Raw genomic sequence first — 16,519 nt, forward strand, 5'->3', positions numbered from 1 at the left:
GTTTCAAACAATTTCAGCCATTTGTATGGGTCAGCAGAATTCTAGGAATTCAGATCCAGGCATTTTGTTAAACTTATCCGTGCTATATAATTCCTTAAAAAAATCTTGATTAAAAAAAAAAAGAAGCTGGTAGAGCATCCCTCAGAGTAATTTACAACTTCAGGTGTGACCACAATATTTCTAAGTCTGCTTAGTAAAGTTAACTAACTTTCCCAGAATTAAAAAGCTAGGGCTTCAATTCTACCTGATCTATCAATCCTGAGATGAACCCTCCCCCGTCACATTTATCATTCCTCTGAAATTGGAATACATGTTAAAATTGCTGTAGACCAGGTGTTATAGGGCAGAGCAGTCACTGACTGCACATATGTGAACATGGCTAACATATGTTATCCCTGGAGGCATGACTGTAACCCCTGGCTTTTTAAATCAACAAACCATTTAGCACCATTTCAGAAAGGAATGTGAGTCTTGGCTGTTGTCTGATAACTTCCCCAGTGATCCTTCTGGTAAGACCAAAAAGCACCAGCATCAAACTTGTCACAGCTTAGAAAAAGTCTCAGAGACAAGAGTAGAGCTCTTTTTAAAGAAATGAAGCACAACCCATGCTCTTGACGGCACAGAGGACAATATTACATGAAACCACACATACAATGATGACTCTGAAACAGGAAGTAATCCAGAAGAATTGGACTGTGAGTGTGAAAAAGTTTTAGGAATAGCTAAAAAAAAAATTTAGAAATAGGAAATTTATTTCACTTACATTTTCCTTTTTATGTATTTACAAAAGCAGTATGATTAAAATCTGTATCTAAGTAAGCCTGAAAGAGCTCTTTCAATAAGCATAAAATAAAAATTATAAGTGATAATAAGCATTGTGTCAGAGTTTGTCATTTTTTTTGTGCTACATAAATAATGGTGCATCTTATAATTGATGGTATCATAGATATGATGAAATACAGGTTTGTTTGTTTTCCACTTCCACCTTCTATTCCAAAAACCACAGCTAAAGCCTTTGTCACTTCACACCAATATGTCGCTGTCAACTAACTCATTTCACAATTAAAGTTAAAAACCACTTAAAAACAAAATCAGCTGGTCTGCCTACCAATCTCTCCTCCGCCAATTCATCCTCTATACTGTTGCCATTTAAAATTTCTGAAACACTGATAAATTATAATCAAATACCATTTACTGGGCTTCGCTGGTGGCGCAGTGGTTGAGAGTCCGCCTGCCGATGCAGGGGACACGGGTTCGTGCCCCGGTCCGGGATGATCCCACATGCCGCGGAGCGGCTTGGCCAGTGAGCCACGGCCGCTGAGCCTGCGCGTCCGGAGCCTGTGCTCCGCAACGGGAGGGGCCACAACAGTGAGAGGCCCGCGTACCGCAAAAAAACAAAACAAAACAAAACAAAACCATTTACTGAACACTTGCTATGTGTCATGCACTGCATATATTATTCAATTAATTCTCACATAATTCTATAAAGAAACTACCATTATACCCATTTTGCAGATAAGAAAATTCAGACTTAAGTAACTTCCCCAAATTATATAGCTAGTATATAGGAATATAGCAGAAAATCAAACTAATTTTTACATAGCTTCAAAGCCTGTATGTTCAGCTACTTCACTATCATTTATCTTTTTTCTCAAAAATACTCCTACAGTTCCCCACTTCTTATAGGATGAAGTCCAAACTTCTCAGTCTTGCATTTCAACTGTTCTGATCATTCCCTACTTTCCCAATACTCTCCAGCAGGGCCACCAGGTACAGCTGTGCATGCCCAGCTCTGAGAACTATGTGAATAGCACCCTCCTGAGTTCCCAGCGCATAACCCAGAGTCCTACTGGGCAGCTTTGCTCACCATCCTCCCTCTTTAGCTGGCCATCCTCCTCACTAACTTTTGCATGTAGCAAGTTCTTTTCTGTCTCTGGGTCTTTAATTCTGCTTCTTATCCAAATATTATCCATCTTTCAAAGCCCAACTCAACATCCACTTTCTCTGAAAAAACTTCCCAAGTGTTCTTGCCATAATTCTCTTACTCCTTTAAACTCCTACAGATTCAAATAATCATGTGTCACTTACATTGTTATTTCCAGGCTACACTGTACACAACTAGTGTTATGAAATCACTGAGCACAGGAACCAGGCCTTTTGTTTATTTTAAAAATATATATTATGAAACATTTCATATATTCAGACATGTACAGATAATACATTAACAAACATCCTCATAATTAACAGAGATGAGAGCGTTAAGGGTGTTTACAGGAGCCATTAGAGTTCTGGGCACAGAACACGCTTGTTGAGGATTTAGGAATTGGCTGCTACAACTGTAAGGTCAATGGGCCTTTAGTGAGGTAACAGTCCCAGACAAGATATCATAATTCTTTTGCATACTCAAAGCTTTTCTGGATAAAAGAGGAATCTTCAGGAAGGTCTCAAAAAAGATTTTTAAAATTATTTTTTACCTAGGAGCCCCTCTGAGATTAAAAATATATTGTCATCTGAGGTATATAACAAAGAGATGCTCAAGTGCAAAGCTGCCTTCAGACCTGTGATCCTGAAGCATGCCTGGCACAGAACCAAGCCACAGGCTGTGGCCCATGAAATCTGTTGGCTTCATTCTGTTCTCTCTTCAGTCCCAATGTCAGCCTCTTCCCTCTCCTGCCTCAGTCCAGATCTCAAGTTTTCCCCTTGCCCCCTGGATCCCGAGTTTTGAACCTTGAAACTTCAAAGGACTTAGACGGATGGAATCCTTATCTCGTACTTTGTATCTAACAGTGTTAGTTATTTGTTGAATAAGTTAGTAAACAAACAATAGGGCTTTTCATTTACTACTTTTTAAATATGCTTCCACATTTCATGTAACTTGAAGCCATTTTTTAAAAACCTATCTAAATAAGTGAATGACTTAGAACAAGAAATCATGAGAGTATTGGAAAGGTGGAATTAAACAAAGGCAGAAGGATGACTTCAAAGAAGCTGGTGATAACCCCAGAGCTACCTCTTGCTTCTGTGACTCTGACTAATTTCTGTACCTTAGAACTGGTTAGTCATACCCAGAGTATCCCCATCTAAATGCTATGGATTATTGACTCTGAGGAAAGAGCTCCACCTTCAGAAACTCCCATGGTTCTTCTGAAAAAAGACAGAAATTCTCTCTGTCCCTCAATAAAATTTTTCTAGGCCTATTCTACAAAGCTCATAAAAGTATGTGATAAGGCAGTAAGCCACCAAGACAATGTCCTTAGGGCACAGCAACTTTAAAATCTACCATTTGCCAATGCCTTTCATGCCAGTTCTCTGTAAACATTACATTTAGGGGAATGATAATAAACTTTAATTAATTTCTACTGCTCCCCAGTGAAGTTGGTATTATCCTTATTTCACACATGAGGACACTGAGCCACATATAGGAAAAATCAATGTGGGAAACCACTCAAGAAATCAAAGCCTAAACAGAGTTTTCACAAAAGGGAAGTTTTTAGCTACATATGCCCACTCTAGTTAACATCAACCCATGGTCAGGATTGAGTTAGCCTGTCTAAATGCTGATAACTCTATGTTTTACTATGGGAGCCACACCTTCATTCACTAAGAATGATACTCAAGAAGACCAAAACATTCAATGGAATTATTCTGGAGGTCTTTTGACTTGCTTTGTTTTAAAGAGCAGAGGCTTAAAAAGACAAACGTTTTAAACTGCAGAGGACATTAGATCTGAAGGTAGTAGATCCCAAGCAACTTAGAGAAATCTTGAGTTTCTAGGTTAAGGAACTCTCATTCTCCATCATAGTCAAAGGCCCTTTCTGAGAGTTTGCCTTATTTTAAGTTATTTCACTACCCCCATGTTACATATATAGACATGGCATATATAATCTCTGAACCAGTAGCTTCTCCATCCAAAAAATATTTATTATTCATTTGTATGCCAGGCACTGTGCTAAGGAAAGGGCTGGGGACAAAATGGTAAGCAAAGTTATCAGTCACAGCGCCCCATTGTTGTATAAATTCCAATCTAGTGGAGAAGACAAACACAAAAATAAACACAAAAATAAATGTGTAATTACAAACTGGGACAAGTACTATAAAAGATGACACAATCTAACTTAATAGATCTTTACTTCTCAAGATCTCAATTTCGATCCAATGCAGGATCAGAATTTAGAAACCGAATCTGCATTCTGAATTTCTGAGTGCTGCCAAACGTTTAGGATGCTTCATTCATTCAACAAATATCACTGAGCAACTGCTCATGGCAGGCACAGTGCTTGGTACTGGGAACATAACAGAGAATAAAGTAGATCCAGTCCCTGCCATCTTAAGAGCTCACAATCTAGCTGGGGACAGACATTAATCAAATAATCACACAAATCAGTAAATAATAAAGCATCTATAATAAGTGCTCAGAGGCGCTGTGAGAGTCTTGGATAGAACAAGGGGCTTTAATCTGCACAGGAAGGTCAGAAAGGCTTCACAGAGGAAGTGTCAACTGAGAAGAGTTCTTAAATATGAGTCAAAGTTAATAAGGTGAAGAAGGAGGTAAGAGAGGGCAAATCAGAGGGAAGAGCATACACGACAGCTTTGTGGAAGGAAGAAGCAAGGGAGTGAACAAAGACTGTGGTTGGAGTAGAGAGAGAAGCTGGGGGATGGGGCAAGATGAGGCTAGAGACAGGCGGGAGTCAAGCAGAGGGCTCCTGCCACCGAAAAGGGAACTGGATGGACACCAAGATTGGTAGCTAGGGTCGTGGCAATGGAAACAGAGAAAGTGGGCCAATTTCAGAGAGATTTAGGAAATGAATGGAGAACAAAGTAATAGATGGGGTGTGGGGTGGAGAAGAGGAGAGGGGGTGCCAAAATGGCTCTAGGTTTCTGCCTTGCGTAACTGGATGAGAAGGACAGATATTGGAAATAGACATTAATTTCTTTGGCTGGGGAGGAGAAGACTTTAGTTTTGCTGAACTTGAGATGCTATTAAAATATCCAGGAGGAGACTTTTCTCTTTCCTATTCTCTTTCAGTCAATCTTTTGAAAGTATTTTTGATAATGTCTGTTTTGTGTTATTTGCATCTTCATTATATATGGAAATGACTTTCTTCCTTAAAAACTACATACAAACATATGCACATATAGATGACGTTTATCTCTCTTACTTCCTACTATCTTTCGCCTCATCACTTACCCCCAAGGTTCTCTGGCCTATTCTCTTGGTTCTGCAGGTCTGACCAGGAGGAGGGAAAGGGAAAGTGACCTTTGCTGTTCAGTGGCACCAGAATAACGACCTTTATACTGCCTCTTTCCCTCCCCAGAAAGAAGCTAGCAGTAGCTATAGTGGGTGCTTGTTTATAACAACCATACTGACCTTTCACAGAACTGGGAAGAACTGGAAGGTATATTTGTCCCCCTTTAGAGGAGTGGGGGAAAGACTAAGAAAATGAGATTAAATTTGAAACTCCATATTCAATATCCTAGACAAACCTATGGGAGATGTTGGGCCCTGGCTCTACTATTCAGGAATTGGGGAATCTTGGGCAAATCACTTAACCTCTCTGAGCTAGTATTCTCATCTGCAAAATAAATACCTACATCTCAGGGTTCCTGTCAGGACTACTGAGAATATAAATCTGCTATACTATACAAATGTTAGTTACAACAATCCTCTGTACTCAGCAATTTCATAAACATGTAGAAAATGCAGATTTACTTTTAAAGTAGGATCAAATTCTGTATGGTTCTATAACCTGTTTTCTTCACTTAATAATTCATCATCAGCATCTGAAAATATTAGAAAGATCTATGTCATCATGCTTAATGGCAGTGTAGCAGTCCTATCTATGGATGAGCCATCGATTTATCTGACCATCCCTTTATCTTTGAACTTTTAGGTTATTCTCAATTTTTTAAAAAATACTATAAATAGTACAGTGACTGATATCTTTACTCATTTAATCAATTATTTTCTTAGGAGAAAATTTCAAAAGGAAGCTGGATTAAAAAGTGCACACTGGGGGCACTTTTTATACCAGTTGCCAAAATGCCCTCCAGAAAATTACACCAATTTACATTGCCTGTTTGATATGCCAACACTGCAAGTTATATATCTTTTTCATGTTTGCCAACATGAGCCATGTAAAATGACTTTTTGTTTTAATTTCCATTTATTTGAAAATTTCTGTGGTTGTTAAACATTTGTAGTTTCTCCTTTTGTTTATGTTCTTTTCTCTTTTGTCTTTGGGTATTTTAAAAAATATAATTTTTATTTTATTTTATTTTTTTGTTTGTTTGTTTGTTTTTTTGTGGTTTTTTTTTTTTTGCGGTACGCGGGCCTCTCACTGCTGTGGCCTCTCCCGTTGCGGAGCACAGGCTCCGGACGCGCAGGCTCAGCGGCCCGCTCCGCGGCATGTGGGATCTTCCCGGACCGGGGCACGAACCCGTGTCCCCTGCATCGGCAGGCGGACTCTCAACCACTGCGCCACCAGGGAAGCCCCAAAAATATAATTTTTAAATGAAAAAATTTAAATATACAGAAAGGTGGAAAGAACAGTAAAATAAATGTCTGTACATCCACCACTTAGATTCAATAGTTGTACATTTTGGCATAATTACTTTATCTGCCATCTATACACACACACATTTTTTGGGCTAACCACTTAAAGTATAGACTTTGCAACACTTTTTTAAAAAATATATTTTTATTATTTTATTTATTTATTTATTTATTTAGCTGCGCCAGATCTTAGTTGAGGCATGCAGGATCTAGTTCCCTGACCAGGGATTGAACCCAGGCCCCGTGCATTGGGAGCTCGGAGTCCTTTAACCACTGGACCATCAGGGAAGTCCCAACACTTCTTAATATTTCAACATGCATCTTGGAAAAATAAGGGCATTCTCATATATAACTACAATACAATTATCACAACCTGCAAAAATAACATACTTCCTTAATATCATCTTCTAATATCTAACCCATATTCAAACATATCTTTGGATCTTTTTATTCATTAATCTGTTCATATTTTTATTGATTTTTGAGAGCTCTTTATATACTAAGAATGTTAATCATTAGTTCACTCCTTACTGTATGACCCTGGACAAAATACTGAAGCTCTTAAACCTTCAATTTCTACATCTGTAAAGCACAGATAATAACAGATATATATATACATCATAAGGTTGCTGTAATGATTAAGTAAAAATCATAAAGTGCTTAGCAGAAACAGGCACATTGTAAACACTCAGTAAATTGTAGTTGTTGTTATTTTGAAAATTTTTTTTTCCAGTTTGTTGTTTTTGTTTTTGTTTACAGTGGCTTGCCATACATCCCAACTGTGGGCAAGGAGCTAATATGAGCAGAACACAGTATGGAGAAACAAATAAAACTTTGGAAAATATAAGAGAAACCTCAACACCACCTATTAAAAGACCCAGTAGGGACTTCCCGGGTGGCACAGTGGTTAAGAATCCGCCTCCCAATGCAGAGGACACAGGTTCAATCCCTGGTCCAGGAAGATCCCACGTGCCGCAGAGCAACTAAGAGCAACTAAGCCCGGGTGCCACTTGAAGCCCGCGCACCCTAGAGCCCGTGCTCTGCAACAAGAGGAGCCACTGCAATGAGAAGCCTGCACACCACAGCGAAGAGCAGCCCCTGCTCGCCGCAACTAGAGAAAGCCTGCACACAGCAACGAAGATGCAACGCAGCCAAATAAATAAATAAATAGATAAAGTTAAAAAAAAAAAAAAAAAAGGCCCAGTAAAGTTTTCAATCCCCCTTTGACAAATTTGTAAAATAACTGACAATTTTGAATCTGAAATCCATATTCCAAAGATGAATGGCCCGACTGAATTTTAATTTTCCAGAGTTCCCAGCAGCCTCCAGAAAGAAGAGCAAGAAGGTAGATTAATGATGGCTTCAGGTAGGAGGACAAAATGCAAATACCAAAATTTTAATAATATTTAATGAGATAATACATGCAAAGTGCTTATAACTTATAACCTAGAACACAGTATTCAATAAATGTTAGACATTATTACAAAATCCAAATCATTTCTTTTACTGTTGTTAATATGAGATTATGTGGAATACACTGCATAATTGATTATGGTAAACATGAGCTCTGATTCTTTAATACCACCCCGTGTACTGGTATATATATGAGATTAAAGAATATTCTGTACTTTCAAGGCTTAACAGAAGTCACCCCAAATAATCAGGAGCGTAGTATCCCTTTGAAGGATATGGTTTAATTACTTTTTCAGTTTTGTACATGTTTATTATCCTACTGAGGTTTGGATATATTTTCGTTATTTTATTTTCTTATTGAATTATCCACTTACTTAGGATTTTTAATTTAAAAGAACAAAATTAATGCATATCATTTCCTTACAATTTTCAATCTATTCTTATCTGCAATTATAACTCTTATCTCACTTCTAAGACTGTATATTTTTCTTCATCCTTTTTCTCAATTAGCATGCTAGAAGTTTTTCTATTTCATTGGATTTTTCATAGTACCATTTCTTGAATTTAACAATTCTACTTCCGTTTACAAAATCATTAATTTCTTCCTCATGTTTACTTACTCTACCTCTTTCTTAGACTTATTTTCTTGTTCCCTTTCCAGCTTCTGGCTTTAGATGTAGTTTCTTTTCCTTCTTTCTTGTGTATATATAAAAAAAAATCAAGGCAATAAACATTCCTTTGAGCATCAGTGTAGATCATAATTTTTACAGTTTTTTAAAAATTGTTTTTAAATAGTCTGCAAATTAAGTTGTTTTTTCAAATTTCCATGTGGCTGAAAATTCCTGTCAATCTTTTTTATATTAAGTTCTAAATTTTCTATACTTTGGTCAAAAACATGGTCTGTGTAATTTTCTGCATTTTACAATTTATTAAGATTTTCTTTGGGGCCTAATAATAACATGGTCAATTCTTATAACCCATTCATGTAATTTTTCAAATATGGGATATTCAAAAATATATTTGTAAGATATCAATGTTAATATATCCTTTATATTAACCTTATTAATTCTATTATTCAGACCTCTATGTTCTTATTTATATTTTTCTTCCTTGATCTGACAAAGATAGCAAAGCCTCCTACTACCACGGTGGCTTCTTTTTATTTTTTTCTCCCATTTCTAACTTTTTGATCTACATTCTTTGCTTTAATGTTACTTGAGACATACACTGCTTATCAACCCTAGAAGACCTATGGTTCTCAGTTAATACTCATCTGTCTTGAGAATCTGGCTTTGTCTGATATTAATGCTGTGATCCATGATTTATTTTTGTAGGGATTTGTCTGACATACCTTTGCCTGTTATTTTGCTTTTAAAATTTTAACAGCTTTACTGAAATATAATTCATATACCATACATATTAGTTTCCTATGGTTGCCACAAAGTATCACAAACTTGGTGGCTTAAAACAACAGAAATTCATTCTCTTAGTTTCACAGGCTCAAGCTGTTGGCAGGGCTGGTTGTTCTGGAGGCTCTAGGGGAGAATCCATTTTCTCATTTTGCCTAGCTGCTGTCTAGCACATATTCCTTTGCTCCTGACCCCTTCCCTGCACCCACCCTCTTGCTTCTGCCAACACATCTCCTACTTCTACATCAATCTCCCTTTGTCTCCCTCTTATATAAAGACACTCTGATTAGATTTAGGGCCTACCTGAACAATCCAGGGTAATGTCCCCATCTCAAAAATCTTTAACTTAACCACACCTGCAAAGTCCTTTTTGCCATATAGTAACACTCAAAGGTTCCAGGGATTTGGATCTGTATATCTTTGGTGGCCATTCATTAATCAGCCTACCACACATACCATACAATTCACCTGTTTAAAGTGTACAATTCACTCTTTTAAATATCTGTAGGGTCATGTAATAATCATTATCATAATCTATTCCCCCTAAAAGTAACTCCATACCCACTAGCTGTCACTCTCCATTCCTTCACCCGCCCTCTCCAACCTGGCAACCACTAACCTACTTTCTGTCTCTATAGCTTTGACTATTCTGGACATTGCACATAAATGAAATCATACAACATGTGGCCTTTTGTGAATGGATTATTTCACTTAGCACAATGTTTCCAAGGATCATCCATGCCGTAACATTTATCAGTACTTCATTCCTTTTTATTGCTGAGTAATATTACACTGTATAGATAATACAACTTTTTTTAATCCATTCATCAGCTGATGGACATTTGGGTTATTTCCACTTTGTGGCTATTATGAATAATGCTGCTATGAACACTGTGTGTATGTTTTTGTATGTAAGTTTTGCTGCAATGAACACTGTGTGTATAAGTTTTGTTTTCAGTTCTCTTGGGTAAACGTAGGAGTAGAATTGCTGGGTCATATGTAACTTTGCTTTTAACATTTTGAGAAATTGCCAAAGTTTTCCAAAGCAGTTGCATCATTTTACATTCCCAACAGCAATGTATGGGGCTTCCAATTTCTTGACATTCCAACACTTATTATTGTCCATAATTTTTCCAACACTTATTATTGTCCATCTTTTTTATTATAGTCATCCTAGTAGGTGTGAAGTATTTCATTGTAGTTTTGATTTTCATTTCCCTAATGATTAATGATTATTTATCATGTGCTCATGTGCTTCCTGGCCATTTCTATATTTTCTTTGGAGAAATATCTATTCAGATTCTTTGCCATTATAAATTGGGTTAATTGCTTTTTGTTTTTGTTTTTGTTTTTGCCGCACCGTGCGGCTTGTGGATCTTAGTTCCATGACCAGGAATCGAACCCATGCCCCCTGCAGTGGAAGCACGGAGTCCTAACCACTGAATCACCAGGGAATTCCAGGTTAATTGTCTTTTTATTGTTGAGTTATAAGAGTTCTTTATATATTCTGGATACAAATTCTGTATCAGATAGATAATTTGCAAATATTTCCTCCCATTCTGTGGATTGTATTTTCACTTTCTTGATGGTATAGTTTGCATCTACTTTGAACATTTGTGAGTCACTGTAAGTATGTCACATAAATTGAATAGAATTAAGTTTTGATTTGGGTTGTTGTTGTTCCAATCTAAAAGCAAATCTTTATTTTTAACAATAATATAAATATAGTATTTATATTTATGGTTTATAACAGAATTAATTGGTCTCACTTATATTACTTTGTTCTATATTTTGTGTTTTTGTTTTGTTTTTTAATTCCTCCCCTTATTTTCTATCTTTTGTGTATAGACTTGTTTTCCTCTTTAGTGGTCTGGAAGACATATTTTGTCTCTAATTCTACTGGCATTTATTCTTTAGCCTATCAAGTGTTTATTTAGCTTATCAAGTGTCAGTCAACAGAAAAATACCTCCTGCTTTTTCTCAGTTTAGGCTATCATATGACCATTTTTTTCCTGTTTCATAGAGTCTGTAACTTTTTGTATTCTGTGGAGGACTCCAACAGTTTTCTAACACTTTCTTTTGAATTTTTCAGTGAGTAATTTTCAGAGGTATTTTTCTGAGTCTTCCAGATGAGGCTTTTTCATAGATCACATTATTATTAGTAATAGTAATACTATCTAAAAATTTTAATACTGAAGAAGACATGCCCAGATTTCATGTTTGTCAACTACATGAGGGCTGCCTGTCAGGTACCATTTTGCACTAGAAGCCATCTACCATATTCCTCTAAGGAAAGGTCCTAATATGCATCCTATTCTAGGGCTTCAGGAATTTAAAGGAAAACTCAAAACAAAACTCAAAAATGTTAAGAAAGAACCACAACATCTGTGTGTGTGAAAAAAAATACAATAAAATCTCAACTGATTACTAATTCTGAACTCTTGAAATGTCTGTTCAATGTGGGAGATCTAATAAATGTTATTGTAAGCTAATAAATTTTATCCTAGTAAAAATAAAATGCAATTTAAATCTGGACAGATCATCACTCTACAAATGATTCAAAGTTATTTCAGCCAGAAAAAGAGTAGTTCACATAGTATAAGTATGCAAGGGTAAAATACTATTTTTATAAAGTTAGCTATGGATAAATATATAATCAAAATATTCAACTATATTTCAAAATTGAAACAGTGTTAAATCAATTCTTTGAAGAAATACAAGAGATTTAAAATATGCAACTCAGACTTCCCTGGTGGTGGAGTAGTTAAGAATCCGCCTGCCAATGCAGGGGACATGGGTTCAATCCCTGGTCTGGAGAGATCCCACATGCTGCGGAGCAACTAAGCCTGTGCGCCACAACTACTGAGCCTGTGCTCTAGAGCCTGCGAGCCACAACTACTGAGCCCGCGTACCACAACTCCTGAAGCCCACGCACCTAGAGCCCGTGCTCCGCAACAAGAGAAGCCACCTCAATGAGAAGCCCGCGCACCACAATGAAGAGTAGCTCCCGCCCGCCGCAACTAGAGAAAGCCCGAGTGCAGCAACGAAGACCCAACGCAACCAAAAAATTAATTATTTTTTTAAGTTAAAAAAATAAAATAAAATAAAATAAAATATGCAACTCAGATATCAGTGATCAATAAAATGCTCCCAGGTTTGCCTCATGAAGTTCACATCTTGAGTAAACACCATTTGTTTCTGACATAAATCAGTAATATTCTTACAAAATCTTGCATTGGTTTCTTAAAGAACACAACTTCATTTTTTTCCATTGCTTCTGATGAGGTAAAATACCTTGTTATGGAAAGTAGAAACAGAAATGATCCTTTTTATTTTGATCTGCATAAAGGAGTTTGAAAACCAGTCCCAACTCCAACCTCTGGATGAAGGGAACATAGAATAACTATTGTGCTAGACTAAGGATCAAAAAAATGTGAACAACAACCCACAGAAAGCCAAGGGTATCTGAGAACACAACTCAAGTTTTCTTACCACATTCTCCAAAGGTGCTGCACCGAACACTTTAAAGACAGGGTTGGGTTTGGAGGGTGAGATACAAAGGACAATAGCTTGCTGTCCCACTCGAGTAGTATATTCATCTAATGTGGCTCGAAGTTTCCTGAATCAGAGAATGAAAAGAAACAAAAACAGTTAAAGAAGATAGAAATTACAGCGATACAGACACAAGATTTACTTTGACTTGGGACAATTTATTCTGATTAGGTATGTTTCTTTTACCTGAATTGTGAAAAGGGAGTGTGTGAGGTTTAATATCCTGTTCAGTAGAAATATGTACATACCTTTGTCCTGAAGACCCACGATTAGCTCACTGATAGATACAAGGGTCTACCTCAGGTTTACCTCAGGACACAGCCATGACACAATGCTGAATACAGTGAGTATCATACTTCCTGATCTCATCAATACCAAAGGGGTTTTCTCTTACTGCTGCAAAGATTAATGCTGAGATGTCCTCTTATAGGCTTTATTATATCAACTCCATGTTTAATGAAGGGGCCTTGAATGACCTGCTTATAATTTCTTTGACTGATATAATCATTGTTTATGTCTTACTGACATAATTTTATCCAAAAATACTACTGCAAAAATGTTGCCATTTGCAGATTTTCATTGTGATATAAACAATAATTCTTAGTCCTGAAGTATTTTACAAATGAGGATGGAGTAAAAGAGCTTTTTCAAATATATCAACATTGGATGAAATAGAAACACTGTCCTTGCCCTCTGAAATCATGGGAGATTAAAGTTCTACATCCTATAATTCTTCTGGGAACTTGGTCTACCCTTTCAAGGGACTGGTGAGTCATGCCAATTCAAATGAAGCAAAGCCAACATATCACAAGAAAGTTTTCCATCTTTCTCCAAAAGCATGTACTATTGTGTCTATGCCCATTATAGAAAAAAATATTTCTATAAATAATACATTCTAATTCCTCCTGCCTATACTATCATTAAAGGAAATGAAATTTATCATTAAAGGAAAGGAAATTTTTTGGCTCATCTAGTGGTATATAAATTCTTTGCTGAAAGCTACTGTTAAGTACTTTCTGGATTTTCCCTTCAGTTTCTTACTTATGTTCTTAATATAGACTATATTTTCCAGCTTTTGTCACATATCATTTACATGGGCTGGCACTCTGAATTCAACATTCCAGTAAACATCTTAAATATTTGGATACAGTATTTAAAACACTACATGAAGAAACTTCTGGAACATTTTATAGACTAAATTTCTTATCACATATGAATACATGTTATGCAACCTGTCAAAATATTAAGTCCTCCATGCACCACATCTGTGTAATAATCTTTCTTTGCAACCTACAAACTCTTCAGAAGAAATAAAACTGAGCAAAGGACCACATACCAAACAAGAGATTTGGTGGCATTCCTTGAAGGAATGAAGATAGAAAATATATTCACTGTCTCCAATTCCTCTCTTCCCATTCTGTCTTGAAGACACTCCAATCCTTTCATCCTTACTGCTCCTTTGAAAACACTCTTGTCAAGTTCAATCATGACCTCCATGTTGCTAAATCTAATGGTCAATTTGCATCTTACTCAACCCATCAGCAGCATTTGACAATGCTGATCACATGCCCTCCTTCTTGAAACACTTTTTGCACTTGGTTTCCAGGATACCACTCTCTTGGTTTTTCTCCTGACTCACTGGTCATTTCTTAGACTCCTTTGATAATTCCTCTCATTTCTCTAACCCCTAAGGGGTAAAGTGCTTCGGTCCACACTCATTCCCTAGGTGATCTCTTCCAGCCTCATAGTTTCAAATACTACCTATGTTCTTATATCTTCAGCTAAGGTCTCTCCTTTGATTTATAGACTCATATACCCAACTGCTTATTCTGTATCTCCACTTAATGGTTAAGAGGTATCACAAACGTAATGTGTCCAAACCAAATTCCTGATTCTGCCCAGCCTCACTCTCATACTTGCTCCTCTTCCAGTAAGAGTCATCTCAATCCTTCCAGGAATCAGACCAGAAACCCTGAGGTCACCCTTCACTCCTTTTTTTTCTCTCACACACCACATCCAATCCATCAAGGAATCATATTGGGGTTACTTTTGAAATACATCCAGAACCTGACCAACTCTTACTGCCTTTGCTACTGCCCCATTGGTTTTAACATACTGTCATTTCTGGCCTGGATTACTACAATAACCTCCTAATTGGTCTCCCTGCTTCCATTCTTGTACCCCCAGAGACTATTCTCAACACAGTAGCCTGAGTGACACTTTTAAAACATAAGCCAGATCATATCATTGCTTTGACCAAAAGTCTTCAATGACTTCCTACGTCACTCAGAGTAAGAGTCAAAGCCCTTATATTGGACCAGAAGATGCCATGGAGTGGCTCTCCACTACTGCTCGGACCACACCTCCTCTCGTTCTTTCCCTAGCTGTTCCTCAAACATGTCTAACACATTCCTTCCCACTTCAGAACCTTTACTCTTACTATTCCCTCTGCCCAAAAAGTTCTTCCCCTAGACATCAACATGGTTGCCCTTATACTTACTTCAGGTCTCTGTTCAAAGGCTGGCTTATGAAAGAAGACCATTCCTATAGAAAAAGAGAAACTACTATATCCCCCCTAATCCCCTAACCTTTCTATTTTCCTTACTCTGCTTTGTTTTTTCCCATAGCACTTTCATCATCTGATGTATTACATACCTGTTTATTTTCTTTTTCCCTCCACTAGAATATAAGCTCATTAAGGGAATTTATTCTGTTAACTGTTATATTCCCAAGGCCTAGAACAATGCCTGGCACATAGCAGGCATATAAATTTTCTCTGAATGAATTAATGTGATACTATTCATCTGTTAATCATACTTCTAGTTTCATTTATTTATTTTGTAAGAGTACTTTAAAGTCTAATTCTGTCATCAAAGAATTTAACTTGGTGTCCCTTGATGAACCTAATAAGGTATAGTCTAACTCTGTCATCTACTCCGTAAAATATTTGAGGAACAGCAACAAAATAAGAAAGGAAGCCCTCACCTAAGCAAACGTGTTTGCTGTCTCTTCCGGATAGATGGATTAGACTCAAACACATGAGGCCGTTTCCGTTTCTTTCCTGTTGCCACGGCGGCGGCAGCAGCCATTCCCACAGGACCTGAAATAAGAAGGGATGCGCTGAGATTAGGCAGAGCCTTTTAGCTATACAAGGCAGAAAACAATTAGAGGTACAAAAAAGTAGCACTTATTTCCTCATATGTTATCAATAAATATAGATACTCCTGATATCAATATACTTCACTACTGTTCAACATGGATCATTTTTTAGTTTACCATTAAAACTTACAACAAATCTTTTAAAAAAAGTAAATGACTTTTATACTCCCCCCACACACACCAGCTTGAATTTTATATAATGTGTTTTTTTGTTTTGTTTTGTCAGCATACCCATACTGTTAAGGCAATATTCTCAAAGGTGCTAGATGAAATTGCAGCATTGAGAGGAACAGTTTGCCAAAACAAAAAAGTCGCAGATTTCAAATTTCGTTTCCATCCCCGTGTCCCTCTATCCATTACTCCAAGAAACTGCCAAGTTAAGCAAGTCAGAGAAAATCACTCCTACCTGGAACTCAAATACCACCACACCACA

General features: G+C 37.0%; 1 protein-coding gene across 12 annotated transcripts in view; it reads right to left on the minus strand.

Moving 5' to 3' along the window:
- The window catches only part of NRF1 (nuclear respiratory factor 1), a 129,436-nt gene that overhangs the window by 58,104 nt on the left and 54,813 nt on the right, over nucleotides 1–16,519 (minus strand). For all 12 annotated transcript variants that reach the window (XR_003679732.1, XR_003679733.1, XR_003679731.1 and 9 more), the window contains exons 3-4: nucleotides 15,913–16,027; nucleotides 12,868–12,994 (exon numbers count right to left, since the gene is read on the minus strand). Coding sequence is in view for 8 of the 12 variants with exons in the window: in XM_024129223.3 (XP_023984991.1) it covers nucleotides 12,868–12,994; nucleotides 15,913–16,027 (242 nt within the window). In the remaining 4 variants the exon portion in view is untranslated. The remainder of the gene's footprint in view (nucleotides 1–12,867; nucleotides 12,995–15,912; nucleotides 16,028–16,519) is intronic.

The sequence above is a fragment of the Physeter macrocephalus genome, chromosome 5 (genome assembly GCF_002837175.3).
Source record: "Physeter macrocephalus isolate SW-GA chromosome 5, ASM283717v5, whole genome shotgun sequence".
In the NCBI taxonomy this organism is placed as follows: Eukaryota; Metazoa; Chordata; class Mammalia; order Artiodactyla; family Physeteridae; genus Physeter; species Physeter macrocephalus.